Source organism: Chiroxiphia lanceolata, chromosome 4, assembly GCF_009829145.1.
Source record: "Chiroxiphia lanceolata isolate bChiLan1 chromosome 4, bChiLan1.pri, whole genome shotgun sequence".
Lineage (NCBI taxonomy): Eukaryota > Metazoa > Chordata > Aves > Passeriformes > Pipridae > Chiroxiphia > Chiroxiphia lanceolata.
Genome location: NC_045640.1, coordinates 1262640 through 1285727, shown reverse-complemented (window position 1 = coordinate 1285727; position 23088 = coordinate 1262640). Strand labels below are relative to the sequence as shown.

The following is a 23088-nucleotide window of genomic DNA, read 5'->3' as shown; positions in this document are numbered from 1 at the left end:
GAAAAATTGGGAGGGGGGGGAGGGAAAATAAAAATACGTTTAAAAGCGATTGGGAAGGTAAAGGGAGGAGGAGGAAGGGGAGGAAGGGGGGCGGAGGGCACCGACCCCCGCCGGGCTGCGGGAGGAGCGGGCGGGCAGCGCCGTCGGAGGGAGCGGGGCCGTGCTCGGGTGGGAATTCCGGGGTTACCCCATTTCTACCCCCTCGGACCCCATCCGTGTTACCCCCCCCCCCCCCCCCAGACCCCCCTCCCTCTCTCTGTCCCCGCCGCGGGGGTGCCGTGGGGTAACACCGACACCCCGACCCACCCCCGCAGGGCTCCTGCTTCCAATCTTCCCGGCGGGAGAAGTACGGCAACGTCTTCAAGACGCACTTGCTGGGGCGGCCGCTGGTGCGGGTGACGGGGGCGGAGAACGTGCGCAAGATCTTGATGGGGGAGCACCACCTGGTGAGCACCGAGTGGCCCCGGAGCACCCGCATGCTGCTGGGACCCAACACCGTGGCCAACTCCATCGGCGACATCCACCGGCACAAGAGGAAGGTGAGCGTTGCCACGCGAGACGAGCCGGGGAGGGAGGGAGGGGAGGGAGGGACGTGGGGACGCGAGTGGGGCGTGGAAACACCTTCCCTTCTTCCTTTCTCCCCTTCTTGTCTCCTTCTCCCTTTTCCCCCTTCTTCTTTTCTCCCCTTTCTCTTCTTCTCTCCTTCTCCCTTTTTCCCATTCTCCCCTTCTTCCCTTCTTTCTTTCTTCCTTCTCCCCCTCTCCTCTTCTTCCCTTCTTCCCTTTTTCCCTTCTCCCCTTTTTCCCTTCTTCCCTCCTTCATTTCTTCCCTCCTTCCCTTCTTCCCCTCTCCCCTCCTTCTCTTCTCCCCTCCTTCTCTTCTTCCCTCCTTCTCTTCTTCCCTCCTTCTCTTCTTCCCTCCTTCTCTTCTTCCCTTCTTTCTTTCTTCCTTCTCTCCCCCTCCTCTTCTTCCCTCCTTTCCTTCTTCCCCTCTCCCCTTTTTCCCTTCTTCCCTCCTTCTCTTCTTCCCTCCTTCCCTCCTTCTCTTCCTCCCTCCTTCCCTTCTTCCCTTCTTTCTTTCTTCCTTCTCCCCCTCTCCTCTTCTTCTCTCCTTCCCTTTTTCCCTTCTCCCTTTTTTCCCTTCTTCCCTCCTTCCCTTCTTCCCTTTTCCCCTCTTTCCCTTCTTCCCTCCTTCTCTTCTTCCCTTCTTTCTTTATTCCTTCTCCCCTTCTCCTCTTCTTCCCTCCTTCTTTCCTTCCCTTCTTCCCTCCTTCCCTTCTTCCCTTCTCACCCTCATTTCCCTTTTTCCTCTCCCTTTCCCTTTTTTCCCCTTTCCTCTCCTCCTTTCCCTCCCCACCTTCCGTTCCCGTGCTTGGGGAGGTCCCTCCTGGGCTCCCCCCAGGGTCGTTGCTTTGAGGAGTTTAAAGGGCCGCGGGGGGGGGCACAGGGGGGGTTCTGCTGAGGACGGGGGTGTTACCCCTCTCCCCCCTCCATCTCTCCCCCCTCCGTGCCCGGTGACACGCGTGGGGGGCACTGCGAGGGCGACACGGGCCCGGGGGGGGGCTCTTAAAAGGGCGACGAGCCCGGCGGGCTCAGAGGGGAGGGGGATCCCCCGGAGTGTGCCCCCCCTTCGCAGGGAGACCCCTCGGGCTTCGTCTTGCTGGGGGTGGTCTGGTGGTGCCGAGCGTTCCCTCGGATCTCAGGGAATTCGGGGGCCTCGGGATGAAGCGCGAGGCGGGACTGAGCCGGTTTGGGGGGGGGGTGGGCTGAGACCTTCTTGTGTCGCCCCCTCGGTGGTCTGGGGGTGAGACCCCCCCTCTTTGCAGCCCCCAAGGCGGGTGGGCAGCGCAGGGCAGCTGGTTTTGGGGGTGCTGAGCCCCGGCAGATGTGGGGTTGGGGTCCCCCCCAGTGGCAGTGGTGACACTGGTGGAACGACTGGTGGTTCTCCCATCCTGCCCTCCCTGGGACAGGCTCTTTCCCAGCTGGATGAGGGCAGGGAGCGGATTTGGGATGGAGGAGGTGTGTCCCCCATCTGTGCAGCGTGGAGGCAGCAGTGCTGGCACAGGCAGCCCGTCCCCAGTGCCACCAGAGTGTCCCCATCCCTGCCCCGGGGCCGGGTCCCTTCTCCTCTCTGCTCCAGCAGGATTTCCTATTTTGGTGTCTGTAAAATCCCTTCCAAACCCTCTTTGCTCCTGGGGGACACGATGAGAAAACAAACAGCACATGACACCCATTAGTCGCATTTTTCAATGTGACACCACAAGAAACACCAACACTGTCGATCCCAACCCCAAACTCGACAAACCCAGAGCCTGCAATTTGGGAGGTTTTTTTTGCCTTGAGGAGGGAGGTATTTTTTCCAACCTTGCTGTCCAAGAGAGAGGGCAGGAGTTCACGGGGCTGCCTCCACCAGGGAGCAGAATTTGGGGCAGGATTGGGATGTGGAGAGCGATGGATTTTCCTCGGCAGCAGCTTTGGCTCCTTTTCGTTTCCCATCGTGGGATCAGGCAGCGATTTGAAGGTGTCTCTGTGCTCCTTCCCTGCTTCATTTTTATCCCTCTGCACTGCAAGATTATTCCTTGCTACTGGAAAGTGGCCTTTGGTTGGGATCTCCTTAATAAAACCACGGAATTCAGCCCTGAGGAACAGACTCAGGGGAGGCCAGGAGAGTGTGGGTTATGGGAGTGGGGGCTTGGAAAAGGGAGTTCTGACCTCTGTGGGATCCCAGTGGGTTTGTACTTTGTCCCACAGCTCGGGTGGGCAGTACCAGCCCCAGGAAGGAGCAGTGCCAGCATCACAGAGCAGGGACAGCCTCCCTCCCTCCCTCCAGAGTTCTACCTGGTGTCCTCACTTCGGTGTTTCTTCCTAGTGGGAAACACGTGTCCCACCCTAAGCTGGGAAAGCAAATGCTTTCGGAATTTTCTGAGTCCAGAAGCTGGTCTGGATCTCGTGAATCTTCTCCTCAAAGCCCTTTTTCCCTCCCTGATTAGGCACTGGATATTGGGAAGGAATTCCTGGCTAGGAGGGTGGGGAGGCCCTGGCCCAGGTTGGGCAGAGAAGCTGTGGCTGCCCCTGGATCCCTGGAAGTGTCCAAGGCCAGGTTGGAGCAACCTGGGCTAGTGGAAGGTGTCCCTGCCCATGGTAGGGGATGGAACTGGATGATCTTTAGATCCCTTCCAACTCAAACCATTCCATAATTCCGTGGTTTTTGGCATCACACGCAATCCCAAGCTGGCAAGGATCCTAATTCCTGTTTAAGGGGTGGCTAAAGCCTCCTGGGAACAGGTATTCCAACAAAACACTGTCCCAGGATGACCCTTTCTCCTGCTCTCACACCTTTGCTTCGAGCTCCAGCCAACCTTTCCAAACACTTTCCCTGGATCAGCAGCTCTGGGGACGCTCCAGAAGCTCATTATTCTTTAATCTTCCTCTTTCATTGTCGTGAGGTTGAGAACACGGGGCTGAGCTTGGGAAATCAGGGGGATTATTCCCATTTCTTCACTTGATCTCCTCTTAATTGCCGCTTTTGGGAGCTGAGCATCTCGTGCATCACTCCTGATCCCCGAGGAATCGCTTCTCCCCTACAACCCATCCCTTGCCCTGCATTCAGAGCACCCAGAGATCAGGTGAACCTGCTTCTGAAGGGGAGAAAATCGAGCATTTTGTTCCTGTCAAGACTCAGATGACCAGATGAAAGCTTTTTCCAGGCCAGGTGCCTTCTCCCTGCCTGTTTTCATTAACCCCGAGCTTCTGTTGCCGTTAAATTGGCTTTTAACTCTCCCCACCCTGAGGCTCTGAGAGGTCCAAGGAGAAGGAACTCAGATCACATTCAAGATTCAAGGTGCAGGTTTTCATTTGTACCTCCCTCTTGACCTGCTGGAGAACTGAGCAAGGAACCTGTTGGGCAGAAGGCAGGTCTTTCCCAGAATTCACCAACTTTCCTAGTGAGGATTTTAGTTCTAAGAAGAACTTTAAAAGAATCGGAGCAGCGTGAAAGCTCCAGGCAGGAGAGCAGTGGGACTTCCTGGGAAACCTTTTTTTGGTGGCTACTGATTCAGTTTAAAGCACTGTGGGGCTTTCTGGAGCAGCAGTTCCATCCAGCTCTCCCGTTCTGGTTTGTGCCTCCGCAGGTTCTTTTCCCTTTCTCTGGTCCTGCCAGGAATTGAGGTGTAATTTCCCAGGAGATCTCGGGATTTTAGCAACACAAGGAAAGGTGGAGCGTGAAACCCTCGTTCTCACCCTCCAGCCACCGGGGTCACCTCCAGCTCTTGTCCAACCAACCCTTCCATGGCCAACAGCTCTGATCAGTCCTTGTCATCCTTCCAAAAGCATTTCTTTGCAGCAGCCCTGGCAGACAGACACTCTTTCCTCATTCCCTGGCAGAGGAGCCGTGGTCTCCTCGCGGTGGCACAGATTGTCACCAAGATGGGAAGATGAGCTCCAGCAAAGAGCTTGAAAACCCAACATGTTCTTGCAGGAGGTTCCTGGGAGCTCGCCAGGAACCGGCTGCTTTGCTGCTCCATGTGTTTTCCAAGGAGCTTTCCAAGGAGTTTTAGCTCTTCGGTGTAACTTCGGGATCAGCAAATCGCGGCTCTCGGATGTGCTGTAGGACACTTGGGGGGGGTGATGGGATGACTCAGTCTCTGGAGCTCTTCTCTCAGGTTTAAGTTCCCTATCTCAGCTGGTTTTCAGGATCCTGCACGGATTCATTATCCCATTCCATGAAGGGGGTGAATCTCCTCTTCTCTGGGCTCCCAGAAGTGTTAATCCCGTGGGTGTCGATAAAGGACTCAGAGGTGCTCAGGAGGAGCAAAGCCACATTGACTTGGCTTTCCCATCCCCAATTTATTAAATCTCCCCTCCAGGAACCTGTCAAAATTCACAGAAATTGAGGAAAACATCCCCCTTTTTGGGAAATGAACTTCACAGTTATCAGAGAGGGCGTGGAGTCAGCTGGGAGCAGGGATGTGCCAGTGGAGTGGGATGGAATGGGAGAGCAGGGATGGGAGCAGGGATGTACCAGTGAGGTGGGATGGAGGGGGAGAGCAGGGCTGGCCTGGGTCAGAGGGGTCACTTTGTTGCAGATGTCACCTCGTGGGCTCTGCCCTTGGCCTGAGACGGAGCTGGGAGATAAGAGCAGTTTACAAGGGGTAAATAAAAGCGACTCCAAACTCCTCGGCCGCCCTCCTGAGATAAATGTCCGTGGAGAGGCTGTTCCTGCTGGGTCATGGAGTTGATGTGGTGCTGGAGAAGGACCTGGGCCACCCCTGGGGCAGCTCCTTCCTCCACGGTGGCATTCCTGTCTGAAATGGCCTCCCAGGTGACTCACAGGAGTAATCCCGTTGTCCTGGCACAGCACGGACACGTCTTTGGCTTTTGGGAGGTAAATCCCTGTCCCTCTCCACCACAGGGAAGGTGCAAATCCTCCCTTGGGCTCAGAGGGGACGTGTCCCAAGGGATGGGGTGAGCAGGGATGGACCTGGCTGAGGCTGCTCCTGCTCCAATCCCTGGAGCTCTCTCCATCCTGCTGCGGGTTTGGAGGCCCAGCCCGGCTGTTCCCTCCACCCTTCAAGCACAAGTCCTATGAGGAGAGGCTGAGGGAGCTGGGGCTGTTCAGCCTGGAGAAGAGGAGGCTCAGGGGAGACCTCCTCACTCTCTCCAAATCCCTGACAGGAGGGGGGAGCCAGGGGGGGGGTTGATCTCTTTTCCCAGGCAACCATCAGCAAGACAAGAGGGCTCGGTCTTCAACTGTGCCAGGGGAGGGTTAGGTTGGAGATTAGAAAGAATTTCTTTCCATGGAGGGTGCTCAGCCATTGGAATGGGCTGCCCAGGGAAGTGGTGGATTCTCCATCCCTGGAGGTGTTTAAGGACAGACTGGAAGTGGCATCAGTGCCATGGGCTGGGAACCAGAGAGGGGTTGGATCAAGGGTTGGACTGGATGATCTTGGAGGTCCCTTCCAACCCAGCTGATTCTGTGATTCTTTGATTCTATGATTCTATGATTCTCACATCTGTCCTTAGAGGCATCTTCAGCTCCCATTTCCACCCACAAATCCCGGTGGGATCAGTGCCGCACCCCAGGCGTTGGGAATGTCAGTCCCTGGGTCGGTCTGAGCGGTAAGGAGGGCCGAGCAAACCCGCTCTTAGGCCTGGCCTAGCGCAGGTTTTATGGGATTAAGGCTGGAATTCAGCAGAGGTGCCCCTGAGGGACCTCACCATCTCAGTGGAGGAGGAAATGGGATTTGGGAATGGCCAGAACTCACAGCCCCGGGGGCCAGGAAGGAGATTCCCGGCGCAGGATCCGGGGAAGGTGGGACTCAGACTTTCCCTGGAAGCCTCCAGCCTTGGCAGGGCAGCGCCGGGCTGGTGTCCCAGCCCAGGGATCCCAAAATAGGCACAGCTGGCTCAAAAAAAGGCACGGGGAGAATAAAATCAAAGCTCTCCTTGGGCTGGGGAGGCATCCCAGAGGCCGAGACTCCGGGAGGAAGCAGACAGTGGAGCTGGAGGAACGGCCTGGTTTGTCTCACTGTCCAAAACTCCATCGCTCATTAACACACCACAATTAATGTTCTGCCTCGCAGGCACACGAGTGTTGAGCTTATTAGCACCGAGTAGAAAGGTCTGAGGCTTTAATATCGTTTGCAAGAGGATTAAGAACACAAAAGGGGCCATAAATTTACGGCCAAATATAAACCAGCTGCTGTGGGCTGGACTGGGGAGGGGAGGGAGGCGAGGATGGGGATGGGGAGAGGGGTGGGAGGAGGAAGGAGGGATGGGAAGCACTGGGAAAGTACCTTTCCCTACAAAAACCCATCAACCAGGTGGTTAAGAGGGGTGGTGGGTTAGGGTTTTTAGGGGGGTTTTTTCAGTGTTTTTAGGTTTTTTTCCATTTCCATTGGAGGGAGGGAAGGATGGGGAGAGGGGTGAGAGGAGGAAGGAGGGATGGGAGGAGGAAGGAGGGATGAGAAGCAGTGGGAATGTACCTTTCCCTACAAAAAACTATCAACCAGGTAGTTAAGAGGGGTTTTTTTTAGAGGTTTTAGGGGTTTTTTTTTATTTCCATTGGAGAGAGGGAACGACAGGGACGAGGGAGAGGTTGGAGGAGGAAGGAGGGATGGGAGGACAAAGGAGGGATGAAAGGAAGAAGGAGAGATGAGAAGTACTGGGAATGTACCTTTCCCTACAAAACCATCAACCAGATAGTTAAGAGGGGTTTCTTTAAGGGTCTTTAGGGTTGTTTTTTTTCAGTGTTTTTAGGGTTTTTTTCCATTTCCATAGGAGGGAGGGAAGGATGGGGATGAGGGAGAGGTTGAAGGACAAAGGAGGGATGGGAGGAGGAAGGAGAGATGAGAAGCACTGGGAATGTACCTTTCCCTACGAAAAACCATCAACCAGGTAGTTAAGAGGGGTGGTTTTTTTAGTGTTTTTAGGGTTTTTTTTGCATTTCCACCCAAACCTGGTACCCTACCCCGCGTGTAAATCCCACGGTGGAATAGAAACCATTCCCTGCCATCTGAGCCCCCCCAAATTGCATCAGCCAGCTCAGGTGGGCTGAATTCCAGCTGCCATGGGCTGGCCCGGCTCCAGCTCGGTGTGTCCATGTCAGGCTGCTGCCCTGGGAGCTTTAATCCATGGGCAAAAGCCTCTGGATCCAGGGAAAAGGCTCCCATTGATGGAGAAGGGCTCCTGCCCGCGGTCTGGGGGAAGGATTTGTTGGCTGGGTTGGCTCATTGACTTTGGACCAACCAGCCCTGTCATCTCCAGGGGTGTAAATCCAGGCTAATTCCAGTGGATTAAAAAGGAGAAAAAAAAAAAGGCTGAGTGGAGGCTCCTGGCTGGAAAACCGATTTTGTGGGTTTTTCGTGCTCCTTCCACCCCAAAATGCCCTGAGAGCTCAGGGAGGAGCTGTGCTGTGTGATGCCCTGAGCTGAGGATCCAAAATGTGGGATTTTCCACCTTCCTGTGTCATCCAGGAGGGAAGATTTTTGGAAGGTGAAACCCCTCCCTGAGCTGGGTGGAGCCGGGTGCAGGTTCCACGTCAGGGCAGGAATGGGGGACACCAGGAGCCGATCCCAGAGGTGGGAGGGTGATTTAGGACTCGGGATCCCTCCTACCCTGTGTTTGCACAGCTTTGTGTTTCACTCCATCCCCCTTCATCCTTCCAAGCAGCTCAAACCACCCACTGGGAATATCCCACTGGGAAATGAGGGCTTTGGGATCAGGGTGTTCTCCTTTGCTCTACCACTAAATGTGTCCATCCACCAGCTTGTTCTTCAGCTTCCTTCTCCTCAAGGAAGGAGAAGGGGTTGCCTTAAACTGGGATCATCTTGTTGGGTCGTCTCAACCCTTGTCCTCTCCTCCCTGGGCTCAGTTTGAAGCTCAGAAGAGCTTCAAGCCTCGCTGATGGTCTGCAGGAGCTCACCAGGGACATCTCAGCCCCATCTCAGGTGTGTCTTCACCCCCAGGGAGGTCTTGCAGGACCTTAGTCAGGATTTTGTCGGCAGAGCTGCCGGAGGAAAGGCTTTTCCAAGCTTTTTTCCCCTATTTCTGCCTCTTGGTCTCTTGACCGTGCTCTGGAAGGTGTTTTTCTTTCTCTGGGATGGATCACGGAGTGGGTGTTTCCCTCTCAGCCCCTCTGGGAAGGTGGCCACCCCTCACCCAGCTCCACTCCCAGCTTCTGGAGCTCCTGGCAGGAGCAAGAACTCTGTGCTCCCATGGAAGAGCACTTGGGCTTGGTTTCTTTCTTTCTAGGTCTGGCTTTGTCTCTAGGAGAGGCCCAGCTCTGGGTTAGTTAAACCTGTGGGACCCTTCCCTTTGGTCCCCTCTCCGTGCTCCAGGGAATGCACTGGGCCAGGAAAATGGGGATTTTCTCCTAATGTTTCTTTTCCATTGGCTCCAGAGGTGGATGGGGCACTATCCCTGCTGCCTGGGAAAGCTGCTTCCCTCCCCTTCAGCTCTGGGAAGACTCTCATCCCCACACCACAGATCTGGCATTTGGTGTGTGGTTTAAACTTGAACAAGGAATTGGAACTAGATGGTCTTTAAGGGCCCTTCCAACCCAGCCCATTCCATGATTCTGGAATCCCAGCTCACCCAACCCCCTGATCCTCTTAAAGGGCTGCTCTGACTTGCTGGGATTGCAGGATTTTCCTTCTCCACGGCTCCAAAGGCACCAGTCACAGGAGTGGGTGCGTGTCCTGTTATCCCTCCTCTTGGCCAGCTGATCCCACCTTTCCAATCCCTTCTCCCCTGGCCACAGCTCCCATTCCATTTTTGGGATACCTTCCTTTTCCCTCCTGTGTTCCATTCCCTCCTTGAAGAGCGGTGACCACACAGGTTGATTTTTACCCTCCTCAAACACAGGAATGAATGGGAAGAGGACACTTGGAGCACCACTTCCAAACTGACAAATCCCAGTGTCTTTTGATATTCCCATAAACTGGGCTAAGAAGCCTCAATGGAATGGAGCTGGTGGTGTTTTCCTGCTGCTGGAGCCGTTTGGGGACACCAGGAGGTTTTGCAGAGGGAATGCTGAGACACACGTGGGGTGTCCTGCTTGTCCTTGCTCTCCCTGGGCCACCAAAGCCCCTTTATCCCAATATCCTTAAAGGGTTTGGGATCAGAAGCCTCCCATGCCACAGGGAGGGTTTGTAGGGGAGACGCTCGGACGTGGAGATTTTTAATTGTGAGGAAATGCGGCGCTTGGGCTTGTTTTTATTCATAATTTAATTGGAAATAGGAAATGCTGGAGTTTCCCTGACCTTTTGTTTCTTTTTAAACGTTAAAAAATCGTGGATCTGGGCGACCCTGAGAGGGGCATGTTCGTCCTAACACGGCCCAGGGATGCTGGAATGATCTTTGCTTTTCTCCCAGCACATTTTTTTCTTTCTGAGAACCGTTCCATTCCTTCAGCCTGGATGCTCCAGAGTTACCAGACTCCCTTTGGAGACAGCTTGGAGCGTTCCTGAGGGATTGCTGGGAGGATTTGCTGCCTTCAGCTCCCCCAGGACACCCCTCTGTGCCCCATGTGCTGTGCTGTGCTTTGCCGGGCAACCCCAAAATTCCTCGTTTTGGGTGCTTGGCACCCGAAACTTGGCTTTTCCCTCTCCCTGGGCCTGGATTCCTCCATGAGGGAGCGTGGCAGGAGACCATGGAGCAGTCCCTGTGCTCTGTTTTTAGGATGGGGAGAAAAGGAACCAATTCTTTGCTGTGTGTTACAAGGTCGGAGTGTCGGGGCAGCAGCGGGATTTTATGGAAGTCCTCTCCTCCTTGTGCTGCCTTCCCAATTTTTTTTGCTGTGTTTTCCCTTTGTTCCTGCTCCCAGTACCTGCACAGCCTCTTGCCCACAAACCGTCTCATCCCTCTCCAAAAATACCAGGGTTTCCAAGCCCTCTGGAGCGCGGGCTGGGGAGAGGCAGACATCCAGGATAACGTGGCAACAGGACACGGCTGGGACGAACCCCCTGGAAATGTTGGAAGAACCAGTGCGTGTCCAGGTTGAGGTGTTGCTTTGGATGCTTCCTGGCACATCCAAACCTCCGGCAGGGGCCAAATTCCTTCCTGAAAACATTTCCTCGCTCGTTGCGCCTTCATCGGGTTGGGCCGGCGCGGGCTGGATGGGACGCAGGTGGCTGATCCCGAAGTTTTCTTCCTGGAAAGGAGGAACGTGATGCTCCCTTTCCCTCTTTGCCGTGCTGATGTGCCGGGTGGGAGCGAGGGGCCTGAAAATCTTGGATGGCAAAAGGCAGGGAGCGATTCCGGTGCTCGGGGTGGGAAGGCTGGGCCGGCACCAGGGAGGGTAACACCACGGAGAACATCATCCCTCTCCATCCCAACCATGCAACGAAGCCTTTTCCACGCATGGAAAACCTGTGTGGAAGCTCAGTGAATTCCCTTGAATTCCCTCTCCTCCTTGCCGTGGTTTAAGGATGGGGCTGGGGGATTCTCCAGCTGGGACCGGGGGGGCAGTTTGCTGTCACCTAGAGCTGGAGCTGAGCCACTGAGAAGGAATTTTCTGCCTTAGGAAGACCATAAATCTCGAAATATCCCTTTTTCCACTGCGAGGCAGACTCGGAAGGTTCCAGCCAGGCTCGCTGGGTGGTGGTGTCTCCCTCAGAGCAGGGTGAGCGCCTGTGTGTGCAGCGCGAATAAATACCCTTGGACAGACCAAATCCCCAGATTTGGCTCTTTTGGGAGGTATCACAGCAAGGAAAAAAAAAAACCGGGGGCTCCTTCCAACATCCCCAAAAAGTCCTGGCTACCGCCCTGGCACTGCTGCGAGTCCTCGTGGCCGAGCGGCTGCCGCGGCCGCGCTGCCACATCTCGGTGTTAACAAAGCTGAGCATCCCCTTAGAAAGGTGATTTTGCCTCTTGGCAGCGCTGGAACGACTTCTTTTTTTTTTTTTTCTTTTTTTTTTTTTACCCCGGTTCTCCTTGGCTCTGCCCGGTTTTCTCTCCCGCGAGCAGCCGAGGAGGAGCTCGGCTCGGCCTCACTAGAGGGCGCAGGAATTGTAGGCTTGGGAGGTTCGTCGGGGAAAGGAAAAGTTGGCCGGCTCTTCCTCCTTTTTTAATCAACTGGAAAGATGCAGGGTTGAACTGGAGGTGACTGGAAGGGGATCCAGACTTGTGTCTGGCCGGGGAAGGATCTGCTGACATGTGAGATTAGGCGGCGTGGAGCGCGGCGGCGGCGAGCGGACGGGACGTCGAGCGTGGCCGGGAGCTTCGGGCTCGGGCAGACGTGGGGTGCAGCCAGCTGGAGGAGCCTCGTGGCAGAAGGAGAGCTGGGAGAAGAGCGAGAAAAGGGGGGAAAAAAATCCACCTCAGCCTCCCAGCGTTGAACGCTCCCCCTTTTTCGGGCTGGGCAGGTGTTGTGTTGGCCTCGGTCGGGGCCCGGTCTTCTCTTCCTGAGGGTCCTTCACGCTGTGTCCTCGCTGCACATCGACCCCTGGGGCAGACTCTTCCCTCTTCTGAGGGTCTGGAGGGTGTGAAGCCATCCCTGGGATGGTTCCCTACTCCACAGCAGCAGTTTTGCAGACTGGGACCAGAGGCTTGTTGTCATTATTTTCAAGGTCCAGGGGGGTCCCCAAACATTTTGCCTGTGGCAGTGCCAGGAAGGACGAGGTCAGGAACCCCAAGGGCTACTTCCACCAGTATGGTGACTCCACTGCAGCCTTGGCACTGCCAAAGCAGAGTGGGAGCTGCGGGGAAACGGAGTCCTGGGAAGCATTTGGGGAGTGTGGGGTGATTCACCAGGAGCCTCTGTCCTTATCCCAGCTCCTCAGCAGGGATGCAGGGCAATGCCAGCCGGATGGGGCAATACCCACGTCCTTTCACCAACCCCTCTGAGCAGCTCTATCCCAGCTCTCCTGCTGCACCAAAGCCCGGGCATCCCTCTCGGGTCCTCCAGGATCCATCCCTTTCCCGGCTCCCTCCACACCTTCCCCCCCCCCCGCAACAGCGGGCTCAGCTTTAGCACCTCCGGCTTTCCTTCGCCGAGCGGCTGCTTTTCCAGCTCCTCACCGCTTGCCCTTTCCAGGCTTTAAAAATAGCTGGAGGAGCGCGGGGAGGAGGCGGCGGCGGCCGCCCCGTCTCGCGGCCTCGCCGTGCTCTCGCCGCCCCGCTGTTCATTCACTCGGTTCATTCATCCCCGCTCCGTTTCATTCATGCCTTGGCTCGCCGTGGCCATCCGGGCACGGCATCTGTCTGCGGCCTCTCGGGCTCCGGGAGTTTTTTTCTTTTTTTCCTCCCCGGTCGCTCTCCCCCGTCGTTTGGCCGGGATTTTTCCGCGGGGAGCTTTTCCCCGGGGCTCAGCCCGAGCCCGGAGCGCCTCGTTGAAGCGGCTCTTGTGGAGCCTCCGGCGCGGGGCTGCGAGGGGGGGAACGGGGCTGTTATTTCACCAAACAAACTCCCGGCGAACCGCCCGTGCATTAGCAATGAGGGGTCGCAGCCAGGAAAATATTACCTTTCCCTTTGAGTGCTGACTGTGGAGGAAATTCTCACATTTACAGCTCCGGCGAGTCCGACGCTCATGGAAAAGAGGGGGCGGCTTTGATTTCGCTCCCCTCGTCGGGCTGATAACTTTGCAGCCCCCCCACCTCGCCTTGAGCCCCCCCCCCCCTTTTCCCTGCTCTCCGGAGGGGGGGACCCGGCCACCCCGCTGGAGGCTCCCTCCTGGAATCCTGCTTTAATTTGATTTTCCCGGAGGCCTGGCATGCGGCGCTGCGTGTGCGTCCTGCCCCGTGTCTGTGTGTGTCTGTGTGTGTGTGTGTGAGCGTGTAGGTTAACGAAAAATAAACAAACAGCGCTTTTTTTTTTTTTCCTCCGGTGCTCTCCGGGAGGGATGCGGCGGGAATGCCGATGAAAAGCGCGTGCTGTGGGAAGGGACATTCCTGGCATTGCTGAGCTCCTCGTGCAACGCGTGGGCCCGGGCCCAAATTGGAGGAATTGGAGGAAGGAGCCGTGAGCGTCGGGGACCTGGGGAGGCCCCGTTGCTGCTCAGTGTTTACTCGCGGAGCTTAAATTAATGCTGTCTGCTGACATCAGGGGTTCTTTTTTTTTTTTTTTTTCCCCCGGATTCCCAAGGAAACCGAGGCCGGGTGCGAGCGCTGCCTCTGCGTACGTGCGTGTCTCTCCTCGCCGCCTGAGCCCCCGGGCTGAGTTCAGCCAGATTCCACAGGGATCCCAAAAGCTGCGGGATAATTAGTTTACTTAATTTTACATCCGTTAAAAAGGCGGCCCGATGGGTGGGAGGAATTCAACGCGGAGAGAAAAACCTGTGTTTTGTCTGTGTGGCTGCACAGCCACGTCCCACAGGAGAATCCCCAGGGGAGAGATGTTTTAGTAGCACCCGAATCATGGGATGGATATCGCTGGGATCTGGGAGACATGGAGCTGCGGGAAAACAAGCTCTGCCCATCCACTTTTCCCTTCCACCTCTGGTTTGCTCCGTTGTTGCCCAACGTTTGTGGTGAGGATCTCTGGAGGATCCGGCAGCTGATGTTTCTCCATCGACCCTTTTTGGCAGATTTTTTTTTTGGGGAACTGGTGATCCCGGATGATGAGTCCTAGCTGCTGACAAGTCTCAGCACAGGATGCTTTTTGGGGGTGCCCGTTTTTCCCTGGGTCAAAACCAGGAGTGTCAAAACCTCTCCTCGCTCCCTTTTTCCGCAGGTTTTCTCCAAAATCTTCAGCCACGAGGCGCTGGAGAGTTACCTCCCCAAGATCCAGCTGGTGATCAAGGACACCCTGCGGGCCTGGAGCAGCAACCCCGAGCCCATCAACGTGTACCACGAGGCGCAGAAGCTGACGTTCCGCATGGCCATCCGCGTCCTGCTGGGCTTCCGCATCCCCGACGAGGAGCTCGGCCGCCTCTTCGAGGTCTACCAGCAGTTCGTGGAGAACGTCTTCTCCCTGCCCGTGGACCTGCCCTTCAGTGGCTACAGGAGGGTGAGAGATCGGGGATGGGTCCCCCACCAGTCTGGGGTTAAGGGGGTGGTGGTGGATCCGCCCCTCTCCGGGTTCTCCTCACCCTCTGACCTCTAGGGATGAGTCCGTTTTGGGTTTGGTGGAGAAGCGAGAGAAAGGTCCGTCCAATGAGTGGTTTGTTGCAGAACACAACCAGGACTCGCCCAAACTGAATTTTTATTCCATTTTTATTTTATTCAAGTACATTTTTACCTCACTCGGCAATTTTCCTGTGTTTTTGTAGTCTGTGGGACCCTTCTCCTTTTAATTCCCTCCCTGTCCCTGAAGCGGAACAGGTCAGCAGACCTTCTAATTCCGAGAACCATTCGAGTTTTTTGATGAATGATGCAGAATGAAAAACATACCAAAAATCACAGACCAAAAAAAAAAAATTTAAAAAAAAAATCCTTTTTTTTTTTTTTTTTCCACGGGGAATTTTGGCAACAGAAATTCCGGGGAGGTTCAAATTTATTTTTGTGATATCACTGCGATTTTTATTTTTTTTTTCACTGATATTTGACCATGTGGATGAGTGGATGAGTCCAAGTAGCCCTGAAGCACTTGCAGGAGCAGGTTAACCCAGTGCAGCTGCACTCCCACAGGAATTGCTTTACTGAGACCAGGTGATAAAACTGCTTGGGAAGAGCATTATGCTCCTGGGGAAGAGGATCCTTTGGGATGAATTGGCTTTCCTTTTGAGAGGCAATTTTCCCAGGGGCTGCCACGCATCCCAGGGCGAGCCAGGGGCCTGTGAACTGGTGCAGCACTGGGGCTCCCACAGCAGACCTGTCATTTACACCTAGGTGCTGATTACTCCTGCCTGTAATCTCAGCTCCTCGGGCTTTACTCCTCCTGCCCAGGGAACGACCTCAGCGTCTTTATGCCCCTCTTTGAGCGTCTGCAATCGCACTTTTATTACTCAGCCACGTTGTCCTGGGGATGGTGCTGGTGGTGCTGCCGTGGGCTGATGGTTTCCTGCTCCACAGGGAATCCGGGCACGGGAGACGCTGCAGAAGGGGCTGGAAAAAGCCATCCAGGAGAAACTGCAGAACACGCAGGGCAAGGACTACGCTGACGCCTTGGACATCCTGATAGAGAGCGGGAAAGAGCACGGGAAGGAGTTGACCATGCAGGAGCTGAAGGTAAAGGTCTCCCCGTGGACACCTTGCTGTGCTTAGGGGCTCCCAAAAGAGCAAGGCCGAGCTGCTCCAGGGAGGAATTTTGGGGGCAGACCTGGGATGATCAGGGGGTCACAACGTGTCGGTGGAGCTGCAGGTGAATCCTGGTCTGGTGGATTATGGTGCCGACAAACCAGTTGTTCCATTTGCAGGTTGTGCTCAGCCCTTTCTAGAAAGCATTTCGTAGAATCATGGGATCATTAAGGTTGGAAAAGACTTCTGAGGTCATCGAGTCCAACCTGTGACCCAACACCCCCATCCCCACCAAACCAATATCATGAAATGGTTTGGGTTTTGAACACTTCCAGGGTTGGTGACTCCATCACCGCCCTGGGCAGCCTGTTCCAGTGCTTGACCACTCTTCCAGTGAAGAAATTTTTCCCAATGAAACTCCCCTGGCACAACTGAAGCTTTCAGCCCTGACCAGCTTCACCCCTTTCCCCATCCCCTTCCACGGCTCCTCCTTTGCAGGGCACGTGAGCCCTCAGCAGGTTGTTCCCTGCAGCAGGGTCAGGATGTAAATTGTCCATCATGTGCTGTCAGGAGCCATTCCCAGGGCTTTTTCTCCATTCAGTCTGGTCCTCAGCATCCTCTGAGGCTTTGTGGGAAGCTTCCCATGGTGGTTTTCCCAGCCCTGACCCTGCACAAGGAGTGATCTTGCAGTTATGACCAAGCTGTGGCTGCCCCTGGATCCCTGGAAGTGTCCAAGGCCAGGCCGGATGGGGCTTGGAGCAACCTGGACTAGTGGAAGGTGACCCTGCCCATGACAGGGGGTGGGACTGGATGATCTTTGAGGTCCCTTCCAACCCAAACCATTCCATGATTCTGTGACTGTGACTGATTGTACCCTCATGAGGTAACTTGGCCCCTTTGGAACTTAAATCCTTGGTTGAGCGGCTGTTTTTTGGGAGATGTTGTGGCTGCCCCATTGCTGGAAGTGTCCAAGGCCAGGTTGGACAGGGCTTGGAGCAACCTGGGCTAGTGGAAGGTGTCCCTGCTCGTGGCAGGGTCATGGAATCAGGTGATCTTTAAGGTCCTTCCTACCCAAACCATCTATGGTTCAGTAACCAGGCTGGAGAGCTGTTGGGTATTAAAATGCCCCATGGCAGCCTCTGTGCCTGTCCCTTGACATTCCATGGATGCTGCCCCACCTGTCCATGCCCTGGCTCTCACCCTGGCCCTTCCCTTGTCTCCCAGGATGGCACCCTGGAGCTGATCTTCGCCGCCTACGCCACCACGGCCAGCGCCAGCACCTCCCTCATCATGCAGCTCCTCAAACACCCCCGAGTGCTGGAGAAGCTGCGGGAGGAGCTCAGGAGCAAAGGGATCCTCCACAACGGCTGCATCTGCGAGGGCTCCCTGCGGCTCGACAACATCAGCAGCCTCCACTACCTGGACTGTGTCATCAAGGAGGTGCTTCGGCTCTTCACCCCCATCTCCGGCGGGTACCGGACGGTGCTGCAGACCTTCGAGCTGGATGTGAGTGCTGAGGGACACGAGGGGCAGGGACTGAGCTCTGCGCTGGGGGGACCAGGGACAGCACCCAGGGAAGGGCTGGAGCTGTACCAGGGCAGGCTCAGGTTGGATCTCAGGCAAAGGTTCTTCCCCCAGAGGCTGGTTGGGCACTGCCCAGGCTCCCCAGGGCAGTGGGCACAGCCCCAAGGCTGCCAGAGCTGCAGGAGGGTTTGGCTGATCCTCTGGGGCACAGGGGGGGACTCTTGGGTCTGGGCCTGTGCAGGGTTGAGGGTTGGACTGGATGGTCCTTGGGGGTCCCTTCCAGCTCAGGATGTTCTGGGATCTGTGAAATCCTGGCTGGGCTGAGCTGGGAGGAAGGAGACGCCTCCACTCATGTCCTCATGGTCCTTTTATTTGTAGAAGGGGAGTGAGGTACTGACCAGCAAAACAGGTTGGAAAATCAGCTTAGCCAGAATGGTGGAGACATTCCTGGCCAGGACAAGGCAGGACTGGGATTGTCCTCCTCTTACATGTGCTCTTTGAGCTGTGCAGGACACGTTTGGCTGATCCTCTGGGGCACAGGGTGTGACTCTTGGGGCTGGTCCTGTGCAGGGCTGAGGGTTGGACTGGCTGATCCTTGTGGGTCCCTTCTAGCTCAGCATATTCTGGGATTCTGGGATCCCTCTGGAGTGCAGCTGCACCGTGAGCTCCCCAAACCAACCTTTCACTTGTCGTTGGAAATCTTGCCTGAGCCTGGCTTAGATGAGACCTCAGAGAGGATAAATTAGGCCCTGCTGGTGATGGGAGATGGATTTGCCCTGGATTCCTCAGGAATCTGGCGCATGGCAGGGAAGGAATGCTCTGGAGCTGTCAAAGAGGGGACGGGTGTGAGGCTTCAAAGCTCGACCCATGACAGTGTTTGACGCCAAAATCCCAGCTGGGGTGTGACAAGGGAAAGGTTTACTGCAAAGGGCATCTCCAGGCTGCTGGATGACAGGGGAATTACTCACCACCATGGCTGGAATTTCCTACCAGCAAAACAAAAACCTTCAGGCCGGGCTCGTCGCTGTAAATCCTCCTAAGGCGGCGATTTGAGTCAGAAACCCTTCAAAGTGCTCAGGGGATGATAAATCCGCCCCGGTTCTCATCGCCCAGGCCCTGACATGAGTGTTGGGTGTGTGGGGCTGACAGGCAGCGGGGTGTGGGATGCTCTGGGGTGCTCTGGGAGGGCTGGTTGGCACATGGGGCACGGCGTGGATGTGGGAGAAGCTGCTTCCCTCTGCTCGGGGGTTCCTGGTAGGAGATTCCTGGTAGGAGACTCCTGCCAGTGACCACAAAGCAATAAATAGCAGCAGATCATCCCATGGGTCCCTGGGATAGAGGGAGGAGTAAACCCAGGATTCCCATCCCATCTCCAAGCCCTCTGTGCCGCGCTCTCTGGTTTTCCTTTAAATCTGCGCCACGTTGGAGTAACAAACCCAAAGGAAATGGGAATAAGCAGGGAAAACTGTGAGGGTGGTGAGGCCCTGGCACAGGTTCCCAATGTCCAACCTGAACCACCCCTGGTACAACTGAAGCTTTCAGCCCTGACCAGCTTCACCTCTTGCCCCATCCCCTTCCACGGCTCCTCCTTTGCAGGGCACGTGAGCCCTCAGCAGGTTGTTCCCAGCAGCAGGGTCAGGGTGTAAATTGTCCATCATGTGCTGTCAGGAGCCATTCCCAGGGCTTTTTCTCCATTCTGTCTGGTCCTCAGCATCCTCTGAGGCTTTGTGGGAAGCTTCCCATGGTGGTTGTCCAAGCCCAAGGAGTGATCTTGCAGTTAGACACGAGCAAGCTGTGTCTACCCCTGGATCCCTGGAAGTGTCCAAGGCCAGGTTGGAGCAACCTGGGCTAGTGGAAGGTGTCCCTACCCATGGCAGGGGGTGGGACTGGATGATCTTTGAGGTCCCTTCCAACCCAAACCATCCCATGATGACCGACTGTATGAAAACAAAGCGCCTTTTTCTTGTCCTTCTGCTCCCTCTCTGCCAACGGTAGAGTTTGACCCACTCTGCTTTTCTCTCCACCCCTTTCCCACCTCTCCACAGGGTTTCCAGATCCCCAAAGGCTGGAGTGTGATGTACAGCATCCGGGACACCCACGACACCGCCCCGGTCTTCAAGGACGTGGACGTGTTCGACCCCGAGCGCTTCGAGCAGGGCCGGAGCGAAGACAAGGACGGCAGGTTCCACTACCTCCCCTTCGGAGGAGGAGTACGGACCTGTCTGGGGAAGCACCTGGCCAAGCTTTTCCTCAAGGCCCTGGCCATCGAGCTGGCCAGCACCAGCCGCTTCGAGCTCGCCACCAGGACTTTCCCCAAAATCACCCTGGTGCCCGTGGTCCACCCGGTTGACGGACTCAAGGTCAAGTTCTTCGGACTGGATTCCAACCAGAACGAGATCCTGGCGGGGACAGACGCCATGCTGGGGGCCACCGTGTAACGCCCACGCCACGGCGGCGGCACCAGGGACGGAGGGGCGGGGTGGGGGCGAGGGGTGGACAGGAGGGGAGGAGAGAAAGGGCTGAGGAGCTTCTCCACCACTCAGAGCCTCCGGATCTCGGGACTTTTCCCCCCCCCCCACTCTCCCCCCCCCGGGTGAAGCTGCCGAAAGCCTTCTGCTCTTCCCGCGGAAGGGGCGCGGAGGAGGGGTTTTTTCGGGGGATGTCGTGGCGCGCCTCGTCTCGTCCGGAAAGGAGGGAGATCCGCGGAAAAACCCGAGTCGAGCTGGGATGTCTGACCGTACACAGTATCTAAATATTATAAATATATATATATAAATATCTATAAAACACTTCTGCTGCGAGGAGGAGGCGCTGGCAAAGGCCCGACTGCGGGGAAGGCTTTGGAAATCGGCCGAGGGTCGGAGGTCTGGTGTCCCGGGGCGGCTCCCGGGTGACCTCTGATCTTCCTTTTAACAGTGTTAAATTAGCTGGTGATAACAGTGTTTCTTTGCTTTTGTTTTTTTGTTTTTTTTTTTTTTGTTTTGTTTTTTTTTAGTTTTTTTTTGTCCCTTTGTTTGGTTGTGTTGTTTGTTCCGGGGCGTTGGAGGCTTTCCTTGGTGAGGGGGACACAAGAGGTGCCCGTTCCCATCCCCTCTCCCGCTGGTGCCGGGGCAGGCTGGGAAGGGGCCGGAGGGGGGGAAGCTGTTATTTCAGACCGAAAAACCCTGTGGTGTCTTGTCCAGGGCTGGACAAGTCGTCCCTCTGAGGCCTTGGGCACATTTGCATTTTGCAAGATGCGTTTTGGGGGGCTCTGGGTAAGGGGGGGAATGTCCTTTTTTTATTTTTTTTTTAATCTCGTTGAGTTTCCTGCTGCTGCTACACGGCCTGTGTGCACCGTTCCCCCGGCACAGCCCCTCCCCAGCCGGGCAGAGCCACCTCTTTTGGAGGCATCTTTGGTGTCTTTGCTCTCCCTGGAGGTGCAGGCACCACCCTCGGGGCCGCGGGGCCCCACCACGGCTCCGAGAGCTCCGGGGTGCTGAGCAAAGCCAAGCTGCTCCTTTGGGTGCCTCCTCTTCCACAGGAGGCGTTGGCATGGAAGGTGATCCCTCTAAATAAGCCAACACACACTGCTTGTCTCGTGTCTGGGTTGTGGTTGGTGATGGCAGAGCTCAGCAGGAAGGAGAGGGGCCCCGTGTCCGCCCCGTCCCACCGCCATCCCAGGAGGAGGGCCCTGCCCAAAGCTGCTCCAGCACAAGGGAGTGGCCACCGAGAGGTATCTCACCTTTGGGTTTATTTGAGTTCCAGTTCTTGCATGCCAGAGGCTTCTGGGTCGAGTTTGAGGTGGGTGGGTTGTGTTGAAGGGGAGGAAAAGCCCCCTGAGTGTCTCGGCGGGTGTTTGGTTCACGCCAGAGCCAAGCACCGGGCTGGGAGATCCCTCTTGGACTTGAGGCAGCTCTGTCCAGCCCCACTCCTCTTCCATCCCATCCCATCCCGTCCCATCCCATCCCATCCCATCCCTTCCCTCCGAGGTGGAAAGGACAACACAAGGACCGTGGCCGAGACCTCTCCTGGCCGTGATGGGAGGAGATGTGGCCCTTGGGTGGGCAGCTTGGCTTTCAGCTCCAGAGGTGTCCAGAGAAGTCCGAGGGGTTGGGATAAGGAAGGGGAAGGGGCAGGTGTGGGTTTGCCAGGTGGCTTTGTGGGTTGTGCCTCTTTGGAAGGTCGAGGGAAGTGTGAAGGGAGCGCTGGGGAGGCTGCCCTTGCCAGCCCTTGGTGGGGGCCAGGAGGAGGGAGGCAGGTTTGGAGCCAAGGGAAGCACTTGAGGTCGGATTTGCCGTCAGCCAAGCTGCCAAATTCCCCCCCCCCCTCCCAGGAGAATCCCAGTGGATCATTTCCACACTCACCACGGGGTGCTCAGCTTGATTTAACCCAAAAGAAACCCCCCAATCTTCCAGGAGACGCCATTCCCATCCAGACCTCGCCTTCGGGGTGGTAACACTGCCAACCCAAAAGGAAGGTCTCAGGAGCCTCTGCGAGCACCACATCCCTCAGGCAGAGGCTCGGGTGGTTTTTCCAGGCTGGAAATCCAGAGTGGAACGCCACCGGCTGAGATTTCAGGCGTTTCCTTGTCCCTGACGGAGAGAAAACCTTCCCGGCGATAAAAGGATGGCAGCCAAAATCCCAAAGGGATTAAACCCAAACCTAAGCCCCGTGGGAAGGGGGGAGTCTCCCAGGGACAAACATTTCGGGAGAGGCGATGGCAGTGGAGGTGTCCTTGGTCCTTGGGGACCAAGGATGAGCTCTGGCAGGACCTGGGGATGAGGGAAGGAGGTGGAAGGTCCAGAGGGGGAAAACCCATCACCGTGTGCTCTCCAGGATCCCCCTTTTCCATCTGAGACCCACCCTTGGGATAGAGGAGGCCGGGAAAAGGGGAAAGCTGGAGAAAGGGAACAACAAGCTTAGAAGGTCTGGTTAAAGCTCCAGAGAACAAAACCTCCGGGGTAGATTTTTCCAGAAGGGCTCGGTCCTGCTCGTTCTGGTGGGGAACCAGTGAAAAAGGTTTGGCTGAAATTTTTCTTTTAACTTCCAAGGTCATTACAAAGTGAAAACCAAACATTGCTTTTGAGTGAGTGGTTGATTGGAGAGAGGTAATGTAAGATGCAGACATCCATTATATATATATTTACATCATGTGTGTATATATAATGTTTGTGTGGGTGAGTATTTAATCCGGGCAGAAGTTAAGTCAGGCTTTGTTTTTTTTTCCATTCCTAACTAATATAACTTGACTTAAAAAAAAAAAAAAAAAAAAAGAGAAAAAAAAGAAAAGAAAAAAAAAGTTGCTGCAGTGGGTTTGCAGAATAAAGCACTTTGAATCTCAGAATTGTTTGTTTTTTTGGTTGGTTTTTTTTTTTTCTTAGCACAGTCCTATTTGCTATAATATTATTTTATACACAAATTTGTTTTTTTGGTTTGGTTTTTTTTTTTTGGTCTGTCTTTATAAACTATTATAAGTACTATTTTTGTTATAATTCAAAATAGATATTTAGTATAAAGTTTTTGCTGTTAAATATTTGTTATTTAGTAAAATATGATTTTTTTTTTCTCTTTATTGTAAACATTGTCCGGGGGAAAAAAAAAAATATTAATATGTTTTATCGCATTTGTTTTTAATATTAAGGGGGGGAAAAAAAAAAGAAAAAAGCACTTGTGGGGTTTTTCATTATGAAATTGGTGCCGTGTGAACATGTGTTTCAGTCATGTGGTTTTTAATATGTATATAATATTATGTGTTGCATATTAAAATGAATGTTGTGTATTTTGTGATCTTAAAATAAAAGAAAAAAAAAAACAACAAAATAAATAATCCACGTGGCTATTTTATAGACCCCCATAATAAAAAGAGTTGGGTCTCCAGAGATTTTTATTTTTTTTTGTTTCACATCCATCTGCATCTTCCCTGGAAGGGTTTGGGGGCTGGGGGGAACAAGACCCATCCTGGGAACTGGGAA

General features: G+C 55.0%; 1 protein-coding gene across 1 annotated transcript in view; it reads left to right on the top strand.

The window, feature by feature from the left end:
• Positions 1-22943, top strand: part of LOC116785623 (cytochrome P450 26B1) — a 24570-nt gene extending 1627 nt beyond the window's left edge. The window contains exons 2-8 of the mRNA XM_032685452.1: positions 315-539; positions 14169-14444; positions 15449-15604; positions 16838-17119; positions 19183-19478; positions 20998-21045; positions 21076-22943. Coding sequence (XP_032541343.1) covers positions 315-539; positions 14169-14444; positions 15449-15604; positions 16838-17119; positions 19183-19478; positions 20998-21045; positions 21076-21154 — 1362 coding nt within the window. The 3' untranslated portion in view covers positions 21155-22943. The remainder of the gene's footprint in view (positions 1-314; positions 540-14168; positions 14445-15448; positions 15605-16837; positions 17120-19182; positions 19479-20997; positions 21046-21075) is intronic.
• The last annotated feature ends 145 nt before the right edge of the window (positions 22944-23088 follow it).